Here is a 20,821-nt window from a genome sequence, read left to right on the forward strand (position 1 = left end):
GCAAAGCCGAGAGGGCCTCCTCCCATCATAAGTCACGCCCACCGACCCCCAAGCAGACTGCACTGTCACTCCTGCGATGACGCTCTCGCTCATAATTCCTCATTTCCAGGGACCGCGCGGTTTACGAGCCAGTTCCGTTCATACGCGGTAGAAAAGTCAAAGTTACTGTTAATATTGTGCAAAGTCATAGATATTCTAAATACTTATCTGAAAAAACAAGTGTAGGCTATACATTGGAAAACTATCTGGCGGGCAACTCACAAACATTCAATTTGCCGATTTGCAAACCACACCAATGCATAGAGGTGCACGTTGAATTCATTCTACAACCACCCAAACACATCTCAAATCATCTTTCCCCATTGAAATGAATGGACGTGCCATTAATCCGTTTCATCTTTCCCTCCAAAACGTTTTTTTTTTTAAATTAGGAAAAGTGCCACTCTATATTGTACTTTGTAAATTCATTCCAGCAAAACAATTTCTGAACTTGAGTTGCTAAAATAATCTACATCAAATGAAATCCCACTTGTCCATTTTTTCATGCTAAAACAGCAACCTGCATTGAAAATATACACAAGATTGGAAATTAGACTTGTTAAATGTAAACCCACATTAAAAAACTAAACAAAAAAACCCCCGAACCATACACTGAAGAAGGAATCCAGTGTCACGTTTTTTTCTAATTGCACTTGCAAGCTTTTAAAACAGAGGCATGCCAACAAAAAGCAGGGAACTCGGTGTCATATTTCAAAAGTACAGATTCAGATTCAGAACAGTACATGCACAAAAACAAACGTCTCAATAACATGCATCAGGTGGAGCAAACTAATCCCAACATTAGAAACATTGGTATGTCTCTAAGTAAGGGAAGATGGCTCCGTGCACATGTCCCCCATGAGGGTGTGGATCCAAAGGTCCTTGTCATCTAATTTGGTGTCCACTAAATACACAGTTAATTTGTGCTCCCATGGATCCTCTGGGACATCTGACTCATATTGGACATTTTCAATTTGTGCCACAAGTGCTTGCTTCTCCACATGGTTCCTGAAGACCAAGGACGTGGCTTCTGACCATTGGCACTTTGGCACACCTGGAAGACAGAGGGCACAAGTTGCTCGCTCGAAACATGGCAGAATCTGACATGTATGTTAAAAAGCCTCAACACAAGTGATTAATGGAAACATGTATTTCTTTATGAGTACAGGAAATCTCTGCATATTTGGCATGCGTGAATTTGTCCATTTATTTTCCTGGCCACCTTCATCAAGTTCTTATATTGAGGATGAGCGGCATTAAGAGGGAGGAAATTTCATCTGTGTGTAACATACAGCACATTTGACAATAAAGTTGTCCTTGACTGGCTTGAACTCATGCCAGGACCAAGGTTTTAGCGATACTGTGCCATTTCTCTTCAGAGTCTTAACAAGGTGAAAGACTTCCACTAAAACATGTTCGGTAAATAATGTGAATTTGACAAGCACAAAGTCTACAACTCACCTGCCAGCTGCGCAATGATGGCCTGAAAAGGCAGCTGTCGAAATTCCTCAATCAAAGGTCGCAGGAAAGAGCTGCGGACGAGTTCATGTTTTCCATGATCTAACTCGTAAATGGAAAACAAGCCGTTGGACAGAATCCCCTTCACCACTGCACGGTACCAACTGAGTAGAAGCAGTCACAGATTAAGTACCGGTACTAGGAGTAAAATATATTATTCCCTTCAAATGGCACACAACCACATCATCTCCATCAGTTTCCATCAAGTCAGTCACTTACTTATTGCCTATTTTGGCCGCATAGATGTGTCCTTTCTTAATCTGCCCAGTTGTGGTGGTGACAGCCTGATTGTAGTGGAGCATCATCTCTCCCATCAACACGACCAATTTATGCAGGTTCTGCCACGGCTGCAGCACGAAATAACCAGGGTGGCAAGCCGCTGGTACATAAACATCCATGTTCTGACCAAGCTGAAAAATGCAGCATAAATGAAATGTAATGAGTGAGTGGTTCAGGACACTAATCACGGTTCTGTTGTTCTATTATATAGTGGTCCAAAACAATATTTGTGTTCCGTCCAGTGTTTCACAAACTTTTTGGGCCCAATGCACATTTTGTGCAATAGAAAAATCTCAAATAAAAACATACAAATTCCTTCTCATACACACCAGGGGAAGCTCCAGAGGTGGCGGCATTGTGGTGATTGTTTCTGCTGAAGATGATTCACATAGTTGTGGATGAAGACAACTTGGGTTGCTCACAGCCAGTCTCTTGACTGAATCACTGCCATCTGCAATTTGAAGAAAAGCAACAAAGAAGCATGCTAATAAATAGTTAACATTGACTGGAACAAAGAGTTAAGCTTTTTGTGCATTTGTCTGTTGGGGGTAGTCATGTGAGCAAGTCGGTGTCCTTACTTCCAGTAGCCGTGCAGCCTTTTTTGCCGTTGAGTGCCCGCCATATTTCTGGGTCGCTCAACCTATGGTTGATGCTCTGGTGCATGTCCTCATGGTCAGCGGCAACAAATAGGTAGATGTACACAAGTATCCCTTCTTTGTGCTCCTCCAACTTCACAATCTAAAACAGGCAAAGCAGTTCAAAGGTCACATTGAACACATGCACACAGCACATGCGATGGTGTCACAGTTGTGCAGCCAAAGGCTCACACGAGTAGTACTAGTGCTGGAAGTTTAAAACAAAAATACATTATAGTCCAGATCGCTTAGCATTTACGTGGCAAGGCTGCACAATAAAAGGGGGAGGGGAGAAAAAAAAAGAAAAAGCTATTCATCAGGTCCCAACCTGATTGGATTGCATGTTTTTCCAAACAATGTAATTTGATTAGCTATTTTTACCATTGGAGATGTTTTGTTATACAACGTGGCGCCAGTGCACGCAACACTCACTCCTCCGCCACACTCTAACAAAAACAAGTGGCAGTGCTTCTGCCACAGACTATACATATTTTTGTGTGTTCTCTATGCTGTTATTTGGATGAAACTTTGTTAGTTAGTTTCAACCGAACAAAAGGTAACAAGTATGAAAGCAGCCTTGAACGCCCAGAATAATGGGCAGTCCCGTTACAATAACTAACGATATACATACAGTTAATCACACGCTACTTCCCTCATAGGAACCCCTGTTTGCTAAACCATAGCGAACAGTTAAGTTACCTTCATTTTACAATCGTCAACCCCCAGGACAGCATTCTTCAACCAGGAAACAATTTCTAGGCTCCAGTCACCTTCTGGAACGGTCACATCCACCAGACGACATTTGATGGCCTGAGCAAAGCACACAGGAGTATCTTAAGTTTTCACTGATTATAAAATATATTTACAGCAGATTTACTCCAAAAAAAGAATCACATCATTTCTAAAGTATTTTAGTTCTCAGACTGTCACAGATGAAGAATCACTCACAATATAGAGTGTTAAGTCTTCTGAAAAGTACGGTACTATTATTTCAGTAATTGCAGCGAATTTAACTTTCACAGAAAGAAGCTTTGATCCGGATGTCATAGGAGAGGAAGGAACTTCTCCAAGGAGGCAAACCTGTGGTGGGATGAGGGCAAAGTCTTGGAGGAAAAGAGGGGGCATCTCTCGAAGTTCAGTGACCTCTACTGTTGCCATGACGCCCAAATCAATTAAGACCACTTCAATGACCCTGTTGCCATGAAGGTTGGTTATCTGAAACCAATGAGAAATGGTTTTCTCAAAATTAAATGAAGAGATTTATTTTCTTCAGTCAAATCCCACTCCCCCTCAAAAAAAACAACAGCTAAAATTACTCTAAGAGTGCGACGACGACTCATCCAGTAGGTTGCAAAAGAACCTAGAAAAACCTAAGACTGCAGACCCCGCTGGCCTCAGTCCAAGTCAGCATTCACCACTCTACCATCAGAAAGATACTGGCCAAAAATGGCATTTTTGGCCAGCCACAACCCAACCAGTATCAGGGAGCAATGACATCATCATAAGTTTGGATTTTTTTTCTTTGAGTGTGATAAATATGCAAAGAACACAACAATCAGGAAGGGGGCAAACATGGCACGGTAAATCCACACTCTTAGAACATAAAATGATAAACATGTCTGTAGGAAATTTAAAAAAAAACTTTGATTGGTTGATGTCTGAAATTGCTCAGTCACTGATCTCTAACTGTCAATAGGATGACAGTCAAACCAAGCATACCTCTGCTCTACACCATTTGTCTTTATAGCAGGTCAGACACATCTTGCCATTGAAGAGTTTAGAAACCAAGTACTCAGAGGTCATCTGTTGGGAACAGATACATTTCTTTAAAATCAGAATTGCAGAAAATTTGACTAATAATGTGACATATTGCGCCTGAAAGCAGCTTTTTGTAAATCAATAGCAGATACACCAAAAGAGAGTCATGGAGTATCACCGCAATGCCAACTATGTCCAGAAGCGCAGTGTGGGTTCTTTGGTAACCTACCTGGGAGAACAAAAATGCTTCTGTTTCTTCCAACAACTTGCTAAGTCTTGTGGTTCCTCTGGAGGGCAGCTGGCAAAAGACGATGCCATCCGCGCAAATATTTGTGACACATACACCCTGATAGATAGAATTCACCTAAAGGCAGGAGATAAATGACAATCACACAGCAATAATTGACTCAAAGGAAGACCTTGGCTTATGAAAGAAAGTCGACCAATTACAAGTGTCAAAACATTTCACATTTTTCATGGTTTTCATAAAAAAGCACACATTGCTGGTTTAGGCAGTATGAAGACTGGAAAACTCAAATCTGTTTACAAACATAAAACCCATCAGCAGTCATCACACTTACAGTTAAGGGGTTATTCATGGTTTTGTCTTGCAGCTCCTTTAAGCAGACAGAGTTGATATTGATGTCATCATCTTGTGAGGTGTCATAGAGCAACACCTCAGGCAAGTCATTTGGGTGAGTAGAAGAACCCAGTATCTCCATTAGCAAAATCTTTCCAACCGCAAACTTCTCCAAGAAGGACAACACAGCAGGATGGGAACTGAATGCCTCTAAACCTGAGAGGAGAGGGCAAAAGGGCAGTTAAGGGTATTACGGTCAAATTTTTAAAAAATTGTATCGCGAAATTAACCAGCCCCATTATGACTACTTGCACACTCGTATATTTTGCACAAGAGCTACAACAAACATTCAGCCTTTACAAATTGCAACACATCTTTAGTTATAGCGTGTGTACCTGCCAGCCTAACATTGGTGGCTTGGAAGGGAAGTGAAAGGAAGTCATGGTGCAAAGGCAGAAGATTTTCTTGAGGAATCTCCGCAGCAAAGCCGTGATCCACATAGTAAACCTGATGGGAGAAAAAAAACCAGTACTGCTTCTTTGCAATTGCTGAACTGATTTGTTTATATTTGAAGACAATATACTATTTAACAGAGGTGGGCATTCCGTCAGTACTGACAGAAGGTCGGTCAATCAGTCACTGATGGGCGTCAAATCAAGACGTTTTGCTGACGAATGACGGGAACCTTAAAAATGACAAACGGGTGCCCCAGCTGCTGGTGTAATTGGTCGACTCAGCAAACTTTACTGACACGCCCACCTGCGCTATTTAAAAAGCCCACACGAGGTTCCTCCAACTATCTTGATCAGGAAATTAATACCTTTCCTCTTGTTATTACATTAACAGTGTAGATAGAATATAAGTAATTAAACAATCAAACGGTCAAGCAGGCAGGTTACCTTGATGATGTTGTTGGTCACTTCAATAACCTGAGCTCGAATCAGGTCGTTGCCATTCTCCCCCTTGACTGCTACGAGCTGACCCACAGCAAGCTCTGAGAGAGGCTGGAAGGTGGTGCTTTGTTCATACAAGGAAAGCATAGCATCCTCCATTGCCTCCTGGGCTGTGGAATAGCCCTCACCAACATACCTGCACAGGGGAAAAGACACAATCAGGTAAAACTATAAAATGTCCTTTGGAAATAATAATCCCACGAACAAGTTAAAATGGACCTAAAACGGTTGGTGAACTGTAATGCATGCACTCTAAGAGCAACACTTATATTGCATGACAAATGAATGAAGGTTAATGTAACTGTATAAACGAAACTACTTTGGGGCGATGTTATTCACAAATAAGTGTGCTGCCAGAAGTGATGTGAACAACATTGCACATTACTATGTACACATAAAAGTTTGCATTTCTTGAATTTTTTTGGATTTGACCATATAACTACTTTTTTCCTCTGGATAGTTTTGTGTTGTTTTATTTTATTTGTAATCCATTTCAATATATATTTTTAATTTTGATAAGGGGAAAAGAAAATATTAAAATAAATAATAATTAATCGATATTGTGATACATTTTCAGTCGTATAGCACAGGGCTACTCTTGAATATTTTTTGTTGCTGACAAACTCCTGCTCCTCACTTTCTAGTGAAAATTCGTAGCAATGTGAACATTTCTTTCTTCTTGATTTCTAATTTACAAAAAAAAGTCGAGACATACCTTATAGTAACTACGTTACTGCTTTTGGCATCAGTAACCAGCACAGAGGGATACTGCATTGAGGGATGAACTAGACAGGCAGGAACTACAGGACCAGTGACCTCCAGACCAGATGGAAGCTGGTGGCTTCTGGTGTTTTGACTGCGTGTACTCTCAGTTCCTTCCAGCTTTACTCTCATGGGTGCATATATGATGGCCTGATCCAAACAACAACACATTCACAGAATAATATTTGTCACAAGTGGTCTCCAAACCTCCCCTACCAATGAGTTCAATAATGAAAGAAAGACAAAACACACAGTCCTTCGTGACAGCATGCATGAATGTAGTGCTCCAAGTGCCCTCTCCACCACTTACCTTCTTGCCGTCATGTGGAATAGGGTATTCCACAGTGCAGAGGTCCGGAAGGAGGGATAATTTATCCATAAAAAGCTCAGGGAATGGGGCCTTGTAAGCATCCATGAAAAGTTTGGGCAACGCATGGACCCACAGCCCATTAGTGTACTTGGATAGAAGTTCCTTTAGTCTCTGACACACATCAGCGGGCAAAATGGCAGCACAGGACTTAACGGGAGGACAAGGGCAAGAGTTCAATGATGAGGTGGACTTTTGTGGTGGTAAATCTTCAGAAGGAGTATGACAAGAAGGAGTAATTGCAGGAGTGTCGGTTTTTGGAGGATATTTCCTCGTGGGTGCCAAAGGATGAGCAGTTTGTTCAAGGTTGACGTCAGGTGTGACTGCCAGACTATTTCCTGACTTTTGTGACACCTCCAAAGATGTAAAATGATCTGTTGGCTGTGAAGCCAAAGTGAGTGGCGGGTTGGCTAAGGTCTCTATGGAGCCAACTCTAGAATCAGAGGTGGACACCTGTGAAGAATCTAATGTACATATCGTGCTCAAGTTGACGGAAGGTTCTGCAGGGCCTTCAGACAGGCTGCTTTGTGGCGCAGACAAAGAAGGCAGAGGGGGGTAAACCAGGAAGTCGCCTTTGGTGCTGCATGATTTCTCTACCTGAAAAGACCAGAGGAGCAAACAGGACCGGTATATTGGAAAATAGTTCACCGTAATTGTAATAAAATTAGAGTAAAATTTTTCTAAAAGAGAGGTAACAATGAATACAGCTGCAGTACCACAAGTCATTCTTACAGACTCACCATACAAACGTGTGGCCACTTTTCCAGATCATTGAGCGCCTGAGGTGGGAGCTGCTGCTTGAACATTTCACTGAAGACAGTTGGAAGTTTCGAGATCCACAGCCCAGAGCAGTACTTCTTCAAAAGCTGGATTAATCTTCTCTGGACCATGGTCTTGTCATACAGTGTTGACTGTGTGAAGGGAATTCCCAACCAAATTTGAAACTTTTCTTGCATTGAACGGGGTGAAACTTTGAAGAAATGTCTTCAACCACACCGATAATTCAATTCAAGGTCTCTTAATATATTCGTCATTTAATTGTACCTCTTTTAGAGTGTCAATCAAAACGGTACCTTGAAAATGCAAGGATTATCTATATTATGTTATAGTGTATGATGTGTGTGACCTGCAAGTACAATTGGACAAAATTATGTTCAACTGTCATGTAAAATTACTTACCGAGTTCTCTCGGTGTGTTGTGAAAGCAAAAAAAAATAAAAAAGACTGTTTTTTCCCCCCAGTGTGGATGTAAAAAGGAGCACAAAAAATGTCAAGAAAGCTCAGAAGAATATTTTCTCTACCTCAGGGCAGTTGTTTCTGGAGACTTGTTCAGCTGGTTTCTCTGTGAAAGGTCATCAAAATGTTGATAGCTGTTAAAAGAGCCTTCTTCATTTTATTGAGGAAAATGTTCTTTCAAAAACAACAACAAAAATCATGGCACATTTAAATGATAAAATATGAACACGGTGAAGTGCTCTGTAACCTCCACAGTGACCAACATACTGTATTCTGTACTGCGTGATCTAAAAATAACAGGAAAGCCTTTGTCCTTTTTGGGGGGGGGCAGGGGCGTCATCTATGTTTGACGAAAGATGTTTTTCCAATTATTTGTGATTCAGCACTATTACCTGTGAATACCCACTGAACCGAGGACTACAATTCATTGTTTTATTAGCATATTCAGTTTGATGAGCATTTACAATACAGTACTTGTCTTTTTTTCCATACTTTTTGAAGTCTTTTTTTTTCAACGTAATTGAGGGGAAGGGGGGCAATAATACAAAAACTTGGAGTGATTGATGCTAACAAAAACTGATGTTTATACCAACCTTTGGGTTTCTTGGGCATTACCAACTTCTTGGCCCTGCAAAATTGATTTATTTAAAGGTCACAGTCATGACTTGACGATCATTCTACACAATCTAAAAAGAAAATGACACTTTAATTAAAATGGGAAAAACTCAGCCGAGAAATGGTTTGCAGAGATAATTAAGCAAGTGTTACTTTACTTAAAAACAGAACAAATTCTGCTGCTTACTCCGCTTGCACTAAAAAAAAGATATGCTGAGAAGAGACCACAGACCAATAAGGTGGACGCAGGACTTTTTCGATATCACCTGTCAGGTGCAGCAGACGGTTTCACAACTGGCTGAGGCGCTGATTGTCGGTGCTCTACTGGTAGCATAAAGGACTGGCCGGCTTGCCTAATAATTGGGAACAATGCTTGGTTATTAGGTATAAAAAGGGAAAAAAAACATTAACTGTCCCAAATAAGGCAAGGCAAGTTTATTTGTGTATCACATTTCATGTACAAGACCATTTAAAGTGTTTTACATCAAATATCAAAAGCATTACAGAAGGAGAAACAAAATAGTAAAGCATGACAAAAATCATACGAAAAATCATCAAAAATAATTCGATCCAAATGATTAAACAGACACAATTCAACACATTTCCCCTGTCAAAACTCTTGAATGCAGTTGGCCCAAAAAATATGTACCGGTATCTGGACTTGACATCATGTGAGGCACTGAAGCTTCGGTAGCCACCATGGGGTTGAAAGCGGTTGGCTGGCCTCAAAGCACCGCTACCTGAAGGCTGCCGTAGAGAGGACACGGGCCACCCTAGGTGCATGCAAGGAGTCATTTTGAGCAAACGACCCGATAAAGTAGCTAGGCAATGGTTTTGAAGAGCAAACCTGCCATCTACTGTACTTTAATGAGAGTGAGACTTCAGTTAGCAGGTTTTATGTATTGGATATTTTAAGAATGTCCTACCACGACGCATGTAAGGGTCGGAAGCTTTGCGTCTCATCCTGCAGTTGACAATTTGGGAGCATCCCGATCTCTTGGAACTCTTCTGTCGTGCTACCAGCTGGGCGATGTGTGCGGTCTCACTGCATACTTCAGCGTAGCATCTCAGCTATAAAGTAAATTGCAAGTGATGCATGCATCTGTCTGTGGAACGCTTCTCTCTCGAATGCAACCATACAGACTGATGGCAAGGGAAATGATGGGTTCCTTCCAACTATGTGAATAGTAACTTGGTTAAGCACTGCAACATCAATGACCGAGATATAAGTGGGGGGTTTTTCTTACAATAAAAGAGGTGATGAGCACAGAGTGCAGCTGCAGGGTGGTTCCATACATAATGTACTTTTGTCTGTCACTTGTGGAGGCTGCCACTTACACTCTCACGGAAATGGAAATTTGCAAAAATGTTAGGTGTTTGCCAACTCCTGCCCATTTAGGAACAAAACTAGCGTGAGTAGATATTCAGCAAGGACAAGCAACATTAGATGCACCAAAGATACACACTAAACCATGATCAGAAACATCATCATCCGCATGAGCTTACCGAGTTTTCTTTTTGCTGATCGCGTTCACTTCAAGAAGTTGATGTTTTCTTTTTAAAAATTGAGGGTTTAGTTTCGCTTTAAGACTTTTTTTTGTGGAGTATTAGCTTTAAAAACATAAATAAATAAAAATCAAGATTCATTCATTGACTATTGTTTATTTCAGCTTGGTTCATGAAGAAATTCTGCTGTATTTACATAGCATACATAGTACACAGTCCTTGAACCATAGTGTTATTAATTGAAAATCCCCATGTTAATCCCACCATAGATAACACCAAAAATACTTACCATTAGGCATGCCTAATAATTAAAAACAAGCTCTTACTTCTCCATTGTGGTCATCCAGCCGCACCACAGAGGGTATGCTTCGGAGATAGTCTTCCAAATTGAGGAAGCCCAGTTTTCTCAACGGGATATTCTCCCCACAGAGTGAGCGGTACTCAAACTGTAGGCTTTGAATATTCACACCCTCCTTGCTAGATTGGAGTACAGAGCGCAGCATTTTCTTGATGGACTCACTGTCTGACATCCTGTTTTAGATGAAACAAAAGAATTAATTTCAGGTCAGCTTGACATAGCAAGTAAAACGATGGGCCAATTTCTATGTCATCATAATGCAACAAGTCCCAGAATGACCTGTTCAGCAATGATGTGAATATGTAACAAGTGAGAAAGGGTGAAGAGACAATAATGAAAATAACAAATAAATAATCCATACAATATATTAGAAAGCATGTGACACCTCCACCAAGCTGTTCACTTTCATAAACAACCACCGTGTACTGGATATGCTATCTTGAGCAAAGCAAGAAAAATTAATTCCGATAAGATTTTTAATGTCTAACGTTACAAACGTACATATATTAATGGGGTATTTTTGGCATTATTCTCCCAGTGAACTAAGGGCTGATTAGTATGTTCCACAGTTTTTGTTTTTTTCCTGTGATTATCGTGTAGTTTCAAGAAATATGTTCAGTGAAGTCTTCTGTCATATATCTTGTGCAGTGGTTCTCATACCCAAGGGTGTACATGAATACACTTCAGACAGTGCGCAAGATTTTTAAAATATACTGTATTTAGAAAGTAGCATCATTACTGCAAAAAAAAAAACCTTGATCGGAACCCTTTGCCTCTCTGCCACCAAGAATGACAAAGTTCCTCAACAAAGCACAAGGCCAAGTGTCTCGCAAAATGTAAAAACACTGAACAATGAAATATTCAGTGTTGATAGTTGATCATTTTGTTTGCCTACGTTATTTGCAGTTTCTGCCTTTATTTAAATTTAAGTTAATGATTTCTTCTTGAGAACAGATCTGGACTATGATCCCAAAGGAGATACTTGTTTCAATTGAGAGTACTCCATTATCCTATTGCGAATGTTTTTGGAATGTAGGAGGAAACTGGAGTACCCATAGAAAACCCACGCAGGCCCGGTGAGAACATGCAAACTCCACACAAGAAGGCCAGAACGACTTGAAATGGAGTCCCGCAGTAAATGTGTAACCTGTAACAATTGGGCCTAATGGAACTGGTCTCTAAACATGTTCAAGTAGACTGAAGGTGTTTAGGGGTAATGCAACAGGTTGTAGACAACATTGTTCTCGTCGTGTAAGGACTATAAATAATCTCATCAGCGGACAAATTAGAATACGAAGAGATAGTTTTGTGCCAAAATTACCTGTCGTAGTCGTAGCCAATGTGTACACACGTCGCTGCCCGGTGTTCCGCCGCGTTCGGAGAAATAATGTGAAATAATTAAGCGCGTTCTGATTATTTCCCCAAACCGTGTTCTCGTCAACAGGACCACTACCGGAAGTTCGCCATTTGTGCGACCCACCCTTTAGCAGTATTTTGTGAAAATCAAATGTGTTTACATTACACATTTGTTTATTAATCAGCAGTCGTACATGTTCGGAAAACATACGTTCTACTTCGAAAGTTGCAGATGAGTGAAAATATGCGAATTAATTTCAGGTCAAAGTTCAGAATCACTTTCGATGGCAATTTTATTATTTACTTGTTAGGTAAAAATAACAAAAAAAAAAAGCATACACTGTGTAAAAGTTAATAAGGGTGAACAGAAAATAATGAAAAATAATTACATATTGACATAGCAATAAAATGATGGGCCAATTTATGTGCCATCATAATGCAACAAGTCCAAGAATGACCTGTTCAGCAATGATGTGAATGTCTAACATGTTCGTAATGGCAAACAGACAATAATGAAAATAACAAAAAACAAAGTCTGTCACAACTCCACCAAACTGTTCACTTTCATCGCAAACAGCGTATACTGCATGTGCTATATTGACATGGAAAATTATGGACCAACTTCTACGCCATAAGTCAACAAGTCCTAGAATGACCTGTTCAGCAATGCTGTAGATATCAAAAATAATACGCTTAGTTATATTTTTAACTTTATTTTATTTTTTTTAACGTGTTTTAATATTTTGCTCATTCGTCCAACTTGGTGTCAGACCAGCTACTTCGCTCTTCTGTTTAGATAAAAAGTCAGCACAGGAGTTAAGCAAACTTGTACTACCAATTGTGGGCATGAATTCATTTTGAAAGAATTTCAAGCTGTGAAACTTTTCTGTAATTACAGACCGAAGTACATACAAAGTGAGATTCAAGTTTTAACAACATATCATATCTCAAGTGACTTTCGATGACAGACCTCCAAACACTGACAAAATGTGCATCAGTGCAAAAGTTATTCTAGCCTTCTGGCGTTTGTGCCTCAGTGCTCAGTGGTGCCGACGCCGTCTTGTGGCTCTGCGTTTGTGAAGCCATGACCCAAGCCTGCAGTATTGTGTCCGATTGAAGAGAAGGTGACGTGTCCAAGGTCCCCAATGAGGAGAGGTGGTGCTTCCTATGCAGGATCAGATGAGGGTTCCGTAAGAGGGTGTAAAGCAATGCCCAACGTCTCCTGGCTCGACTGTTCACAGAATATTCTGGAAAGGAGAAGGAAATATGAGCAACAGAAAATACTAACCACTTGGGATTATTGTGTTTTCGCATGTGCAGTTACATGCATTGGGCAGTATTTACATACCAGATGGTGTGTTGTTGAATGAGGAGTATGCAGATAGTGTGTGTTTGTCCAGGATGGTGGAGACAAGGAGCTGACAGAAACACACCATGACTGGATTGTTATGATAGTGGTCAGCAAAGATCATCCCAATCCATGTACTATAACCTGAGAAATGCAGAAATACTGATTCTTACACAGTTCTATATGGAGAAAAGTACTGTAAATACAAAAAACTTTTTTGCCATGACTGTCTATTAATGGTAAATGGTGTTTCTCCAAAGTATACACTTCCTTTCAATTTAATAAGTATCATAAACTTTACACATTTATTTCTTATATTGCTGAAATAAGTCCTTTTGAGTGGGTGACCTGCCATCAACCCTCAACCCCTGCCCCAACTTTGATGGAGTGCATCACACCTGAGCACCCACAGTGCATATGAATGGCTTTTGTGTGATCCCACGATACGGTTTGCCAAATTTCCATAATCTGTCCCCTTTTAGTTGTCCAGAGTATCATATTAGAGAATTAAACTCACCAGCATCCATGGTTTCATATCCTCTCTGCATTATTGTACGGTCGATGCGGGACACCAGCCATGTTCCCAGCACAATGCTGATCATCAGCCTCATGATGCAGTTGCTTATCCCCATGATCACATTGTAGAAAAAGAAAAAGTAGTTGAAGCAGTGGAATGCTTTTCTGAAGGCAAAAGAGAAGGAACAAAATTCATATTTGACCTCAGTCATATTTCCATGCCTAATTAGAGGTTGATATAGTTAAGATGTATCTGGTGTACGTTTCAGCAATTGACACACTCATGTAAATGGTAATTATTTCATCCATCCATCCATCCATCCATTTTCTAATCTGCTCATCCTCACAAGGGTTGCGAGCATGCTGGAGCCTAGCACAGCTATCTTCAGTGTTGCCAACCAATCGCAGGGCACACAAAGACAAATAACCATTTGTGCACACAATCACACCTAGGGACAATTTCGAGTGTTCCATTAACCTGCCATGCATGTTTTTGGGAATGTGGGAGGAAACCAGAGAACCAGTAGAAAACTCCCACAGGCACGGGGAGTACAGTACATGCAAATGCCACACAGGAAGGCTGGGCCTGAATCGAACCCTGCACTTCTTCACACACACGGACATGCTAACCAGTCGACCACCGTGATTCCCGGCAACTACTTTAATTTTAACAGATATATTGCATTTTTTTGTGTGTCGAGTGAGATACCTTATGATAATACATATCAAGAGTTCGGGACTTACATCACAATCCTGGTTGACATATTATATTTGTAATATGCAACCATCACTACCTACCTGTTATTGAGAGCTAAAGGTTTGTGTTTATCAGTGGGAGACAATTTGTCCTGGAGAAAAAAAATCTGGACCAAAACTATCTGGAGGATCACCATGGCTATCACCAGACTGACAGTCAGGCTACAAAGAAAAAGACACAGAGTAAATGTTGTCATATTGATGATGCAGCGGATATAAAAAAATCAACACACCCCTGTTCAAATACCAGGTCTTTGAAATATAATATATGAGACCAAGATTAATCATTTTCAAACTATTTTCGCCATTAAAGTGACCGAAAACCTGCAAAGCTGAACTGAACATTTTTCAAAAATTATTTCGAGAGAGGAAGTAAAAATAAACAACAGAAATGTGGTTGCTCGTGTGTTTACTCCCTCTACGTTGCACCTGCCACATACACTTACATGAGGATGCCGAGGTTAGACAGCATGATCAGGGCTTTTCCATGTTGTATCGGAATAACAATCACATACACCACCAACAGTGCAACCAGGAAGTGAATGGAGTGGACCATCAGATAACCTGAAACACGATTTAAATAAATAAATAAATATATACAAATCTCTAAATCTAATCCTAAAAAAGATATTCATATCATTTTAGAAGAAATTAAAATTATTACCCCAGAGCGTAAAAGCGATTTGCCATCCAGAGTAGCGTGCGATGGAGGCCTGCACAAAATCCATAAAAAGTTCATCTCTTCGAAAGTCGTACAGTAAATGGCTTGTGTGTGGTGTCGCGCTCACCACGCTGACAGCAGACTTGGGCTTCAGAAATTTCTCTGGGAGGAAACCTCTCTCTCCTCTCCAAAGTCTCTTTAAATGTTTCCTTTGGAAGCAACACCATGATGAATCGGGGCATGTCTGAGTTTGCACGGATGAATTAATTGCATTGTTCTGATCCACTTACCTGTAACATACCAGTACATGGAGCGTGTACGCAACTGAATTGAGACTAGCAAAGATGGTGGTTGCTAACCACGTCTCTAGAATGAAACAAAGTAATAGATTAATAGAAGGGCCATATGGCATGTTGATGCTTGTCTGGATAAAAGGTGCAGATCAAGAAAATGGATTGGTTGAGCAGGCCAAGGGCAAACAAAACAAAATTAAATGGATCCTCTCTTTCTTCATGCACCACTCTTCTCTACAGCACTTATTTGCATTTATATAGAAGCAAGTTTATTTAATTCATTCTAATCTTAGCATCGAGCTCTATACAGTATTTTGAGTGTTTTGGGTTTTTTTTTTCCAAAAATTGATTTGACTATACGAGCACATCTGCCTCACAGTTCTGACTTTCTGTTCTGTTTGAATTAAGAGTGAATAACAGTGCAGACACTGTAAACAGGATTACACAAAAACAGAAAGTCCACAAAACTTTAGAGAGGTGGCGCATGGGCAAAATTTTGCTCGGGATTCTTGTCAAAGTGAATTTATATTTGCTATATAATTAAGAATTATACCTTGGAGAGGGTGTGCAATCTAGTGCTCGACATTGGAGTGATACAGCATATGATCATTACAGAATTGTTCAAAGAGTAACCAAAATGAGTGAGGCTTTTGCACAGTACTCTATGCAGAACTTGTGGCCAACTCACTTCTGGCCACGTTGATGAATTCTTCCAGTTGCGGAATCATGGCTCCCAAAGCTTCGGTCTGATCACAGGACGTCACCAAGTCTTTGAGCATGTTCTTCCATCTGACCACTTGGTCAAAAGCAATATTACTGAGACTGTAGTCAGCCAGGGTCATCTAAAAACAATAGCAGAGGGTATGTAGCATTTGATACCAACAACTTTGCAGATAAAACACCCAATTGTTTCTGCTCTTTACCGTATATAGACCGATGAGAGATATGATGGCAGTGCCGATGATTCTGTTTGGGAATTTGAAGTGGGGATCCCACTCATACACTCTGTTCTGGAACCAGCTCAGGGCCTTGCTGCAACATAAAATGGGTTCAACCATTGTGTATGTAGTCTCCGACTGTGCTGCAACTTTTAAGTGTAGTGTGATTCACATTTGTGTCAATAAAACTTATTCTGATGAACATGGCAACAATAATGATGCATTTTTAAAACAGAAGAAAATCGATTGGAATCCAAAGAACGTCGTGTTTGTGTTTAAATGCACATGAGAGGCAAAACAGGGCTGAGATGACTGCAGTTCTATTTCGATTTGGAATAGTTAAATGCAGAACTGCTTCACAAGTATTCCACTCTTGACTGTATTTTACCTGTGTGTACCTTTCTTCCTCAGGAGTCTCTTCACATGCTGCACTTGATGATGCTGAGTCAGTTCATCTGGGTCCTGGTGGTACATTTTGCATATTAATACTTAATACAAGTGTTTTTTTTCCCACACATTACAATCTTCAAAATCAAGAATAAGTTGTAAAATGCATTGATTGTAAAACAAGACAATACTGAGCCGGTGACTGCAAATATGACATGATATATGTTCTGACCTCCTGTTCCAGCTTTAGATGCATTCGAACATGTTTGACCAGCATGTAGACAAATCGTCCCAAAAGAAAAACGAGAGAGACGATACAAGGCCACTGGACAATTACCTTCTGGTATTTCCCCAAAATCTTTTGGAAACACATTTATACTTTAATTTTCAGGCATCAAAAGTTATACAAACAAACATGTCAGGTGGGCATAGTACTCACCTAATAGCAGTTGTACTCACGTACCTTGCCATCTGGGCATGTGAATGTGTCCCACACAGTAATTATAAGCCTGCAAACAACCACACAGCATTTTGGCTATTTCACACCATATTGAAGCATGCACTGTGGAGGAATATTTACCAACACAAAGAGTACAGGATTCCCAGCACAGCTCCAGCTGCTCTGAAGGGTGTTGACAAACAGGCAAAGAAAGGAAAGTTCACAAGTCCCACCTCCAAAGCTCCAACAAGGTAAACTACAGCTGGGGACCATAAACACACTATCAGTTGATGTGTGAACAACAGAGCAGAACCAATTGGTAGAAAGTGTCAGTACCTCTGGCCCAGGGTGGGACAGTAAAAGGAATGTAATGTTCCGAGAAGAGCAGCAGGACGCTATAGGACACGGCGCCAAAGGCGAACCCGTACGACCAGCGATTGCTCAGGCTACCTATGGTGTCCAGAGGTCTGCCAAGAACATGAACAAAGAAAACATGGCCTTATTTGAAAAAACTGTACGAGTGAGAGAGTGACAACACGTCCTACGGACTATTTTAAAACGTGCATTTTAATTTCTCTCCTTGTGATTGACTTACACCACGATGCCAAAACGCCCTTGAAGAAAAGGAAATCTATGGTCAATAGCCAATGGTTTTGCTCTTTTCTGAAGGAATGACAGTACCAAGGCAATCAGCACCTGGAAGACAACAACCAAAGCTAACAATTGCAAGACAGATACATGCTAAAACTGACTTTAATTAAAGTGATAAAGCTGTTCACAACACAGTTTTGGAGGTCAACCTGACTTGAGAAAGATCTCGCAGGATTTCTGTTCCTGCGAGATCTTTCTCAAGTCAGACAGACACACAAAAGGGAAAATCTTCAGGATTAAATAAAATGAGAAACAGCACCATCCTCTGTATCTGGTCATGCAATGCAACACTGTCCCTAATTGGCTTCTTTCTCATGGATTTCTTCCATTTATATTCCTGAAGTGGTAGGGCATTGATTGAAATGAGTTGGAGAAGGTTCCAAAGTGTTTCCCTTGCAAGTACCTGCTCATTCTATAGAGCAGCGATGCCGTTGCTGCCCTTTTACTAAACCTTTTAAGCAAACAGTGCAAGTTTATGACGTTGTAAAAAAAGAAAAAAAATCAGTATGGTAAACATCGGTCGAGGACACGCTACTGACTTTTATAGAAACATAATTTTGTGGTCCAGTTTTCATGTTCATGCTAAAAAGGTAATCGGGAACTTGAAAACTGGACTGGACTTATTATTTATACACAAAAAAATAGCAAATAGGAAGGACGACTTACAGCTGGGATAAGTGTGAGATGCAGAAAGAGGTCAATCGAGATTCCATTGTGACAGTCCTGAACAATGACTTCCCTGTGGGGAAAAATGATTCTTATTGGTATGTGTTAAAGATAGTTTGCATTGGTGTGCAATTGTGCTGCATCATAATGCTGGGGCTTTCTAACCTGCTCATGTTGCCGAACAGAATGGCGAGTAAACAAAACAAACAACTGTCACAGGCCCCAACCTGAAGTCTGCTCCAAGTAAACAAAAGTAAGCAAAACTCATGTCGTACTTACACATGCTCCACTTGGTCCGCAATCATCGTTAGATCATCCATTTTGAATCAAAAAGTACCTCAGCACTTTCTAATGAACAAGTGTGTGTGGACAGCTGTCACTTCTCTATTTCCTGGTTTCACCCATGTGACTCAAACATTTGAACTTTAACCTCAGGATGCACCCTTCTCTCGTTTTCCTTGTTTGTCCATGTGTCATGAATCGACAACACTCTCTCTCTCTCTCTCTCTCTCTCTCTCTCTCGCGCACACACACGCACGCACACACACACACACACACACACACACACGTGCGCGCGCACACACACACTACAGTATTGACAATTGTGTTACTTAGTATAAGAAATATAAATACAGCGTTCTTGGCCTAGCGATCATTCACCTCCTAATTTTAACAACATAGCACATTTCTTTACCTGATTATATCAGATTTGTCCAAATACTTTTATTATTACAATAATTTTAGTTAAGATTAAAACATTTCCACTGTTGATATTCACTTTTTGCGCTTCTTATCAGGCTCAATTTCGGGCAATCCAAACGGGTATCCTTGTAGTCCTGTGGAGAAAACCCCCCAAAACAACTTGAACCTTGTTTGAATTTGGCTTCGATTTTGTTCCATCTTTCAGCTGGATAATACAATAACTAAGGGGTAGGTAAGCCACTTTAAAGTTGAAAAGTAAAATGGAAAAGAGATCTACTTGAACTGTGTGTTACTAAAGTAATACACCGGGGGAACGGCTCAAAATTCTTGAGATTTTCTCTTCTCTGAAGTGCAAAACTCAAAAGATAGCCACGGTATTCTGTTCCTAAATCTTATGTAATGTTTTTCTAGTACATACAAATTGACCACAAAGTACATCCTTATCTTTAGTCATCTTTTCCAAAACAAACAAGGAAAAAATATTACATGTTGAGTTTTTTGTGGCGAGGCCGTTACCAGCCAATCAGAGTCCAGAAATGCAACTGTAGTTGTTTCTGAGATTGATTTTTCCAGCTCATGCAGCCAGATTAAGAAACTAAAAACACTTGTGATTTATCAAGTTTTAACATTCATTTCTTTTACATAAAAGCAAATAGGACATGAGTATATATTTACAGTAACAGTCACCTTTGTCGAGTATGCCGGTGTGCCTATGAAAGGAAAAAATAATTGAAAAAAGGGAGTCCAGTTTTCATACAAATATTTTAATGAACTGTAGCAGCGGTACGCAAAACACAAGAACATCAGAAATCTTGACTTGGTCAATAAAGATATGAGGTACCACCCTCGTGTGTTAAATGACACACTGTAGTGAAGTGTTGTATGTTTAAAAATGTATTATTTACAAAGCAATGTCTAAATGTCAGTTGATAATGTAATTCCATAAATGGCATTTTTATTGTAAAAATATTTTCAATGAACAAAGGCATTTTCGTTGTTAAGTGCGTTGCTATGGGTCTAACTCCTGGGTGGGTTGCATTTAAAAAAAAAAAAGTTTGAAAACGTTTGAGCTAAAAGTACCGGTATTAATCAAAAGATGGCTGTCCAAGTTTACTTCACACCTGACCTTGAAAAGCAAGGATGACTTACACAGCTGGGACAAAATGTGAGATGCAGAAAGAGGTCAATCGATATTCAAATGTGATAGGCCTGATCTATGGCTTCACTGGGGGTAAAAAGTGGAGGGAAATGTTTGTTAACTGTTTGTGCTGTATAAAGCTTGTTTGCATTGTTGTAGAAACGTGCTGCATTAAATTGGTCCTTTCTAAGACTTTGATCTTCTCATGTTGCTGAAGAGCAGGCTGAGGGAACAAAATTAACATGTGACTCAAACATTTGAATTTTAACCTCAGGATACAATGTTCTCTCTCGTCAGAATTAAAAAACTCAAGAATCTTGTGAAAACAAACCAATAACATGACGGATATTAAAAATATTGCGTA

General features: G+C 40.1%; 2 protein-coding genes across 5 annotated transcripts; both read right to left on the reverse strand.

Moving 5' to 3' along the window:
• Positions 1–762: 762 nt before the first annotated feature.
• Positions 763–10,778, reverse strand: tdrd7a (tudor domain containing 7 a). The gene is made up of 21 exons (XM_086120148.1): positions 10,575–10,778; positions 9,669–9,813; positions 9,392–9,515; positions 9,009–9,095; positions 8,721–8,755; positions 8,193–8,233; positions 7,632–7,802; positions 6,835–7,488; positions 6,478–6,674; positions 5,709–5,898; positions 5,205–5,316; positions 4,811–5,025; positions 4,459–4,593; positions 4,191–4,274; positions 3,552–3,686; positions 3,171–3,281; positions 2,415–2,574; positions 2,166–2,287; positions 1,777–1,967; positions 1,501–1,661; positions 763–1,093 (listed from the first exon to the last, which is right to left on the reverse strand). The coding sequence occupies exons 1-21, from the start codon at positions 10,776–10,778 to the stop codon at positions 861–863; spliced, it is 3,507 nt and encodes a 1,168-aa protein (XP_085976274.1). The 3' UTR covers positions 763–860.
• A 1,459-nt stretch (positions 10,779–12,237) lies between these two features.
• Positions 12,238–19,054, reverse strand: stra6l (STRA6-like). Of its 4 annotated transcripts, XM_086120967.1 has the most exons (18): positions 18,897–19,054; positions 18,618–18,690; positions 17,896–17,996; positions 17,637–17,767; positions 17,442–17,562; positions 17,325–17,370; positions 17,094–17,219; positions 16,863–16,936; positions 16,460–16,568; positions 16,225–16,378; positions 15,534–15,609; positions 15,371–15,452; positions 15,247–15,295; positions 15,029–15,146; positions 14,625–14,744; positions 13,828–13,991; positions 13,311–13,454; positions 12,238–13,209 (listed from the first exon to the last, which is right to left on the reverse strand). In XM_086120967.1, the coding sequence occupies exons 1-18, from the start codon at positions 18,935–18,937 to the stop codon at positions 12,974–12,976; spliced, it is 1,965 nt and encodes a 654-aa protein (XP_085977093.1). In that variant the 5' UTR covers positions 18,938–19,054; the 3' UTR covers positions 12,238–12,973. The 4 variants fall into 4 exon arrangements, with proteins under 4 accessions (XP_085977093.1, XP_085977092.1, XP_085977091.1 ...); XM_086120966.1 differs by having other exon boundaries at positions 13,828–13,931; positions 15,247–15,452; XM_086120965.1 differs by having other exon boundaries at positions 15,247–15,452.
• Positions 19,055–20,821: the final 1,767 nt, after the last annotated feature.

Source organism: Hippocampus guttulatus, chromosome 9, assembly GCF_054856545.1.
Source record: "Hippocampus guttulatus isolate MCC_2025c chromosome 9, RoL_Hgut_1.0, whole genome shotgun sequence".
Taxonomy (NCBI): domain Eukaryota; kingdom Metazoa; phylum Chordata; class Actinopteri; order Syngnathiformes; family Syngnathidae; genus Hippocampus; species Hippocampus guttulatus.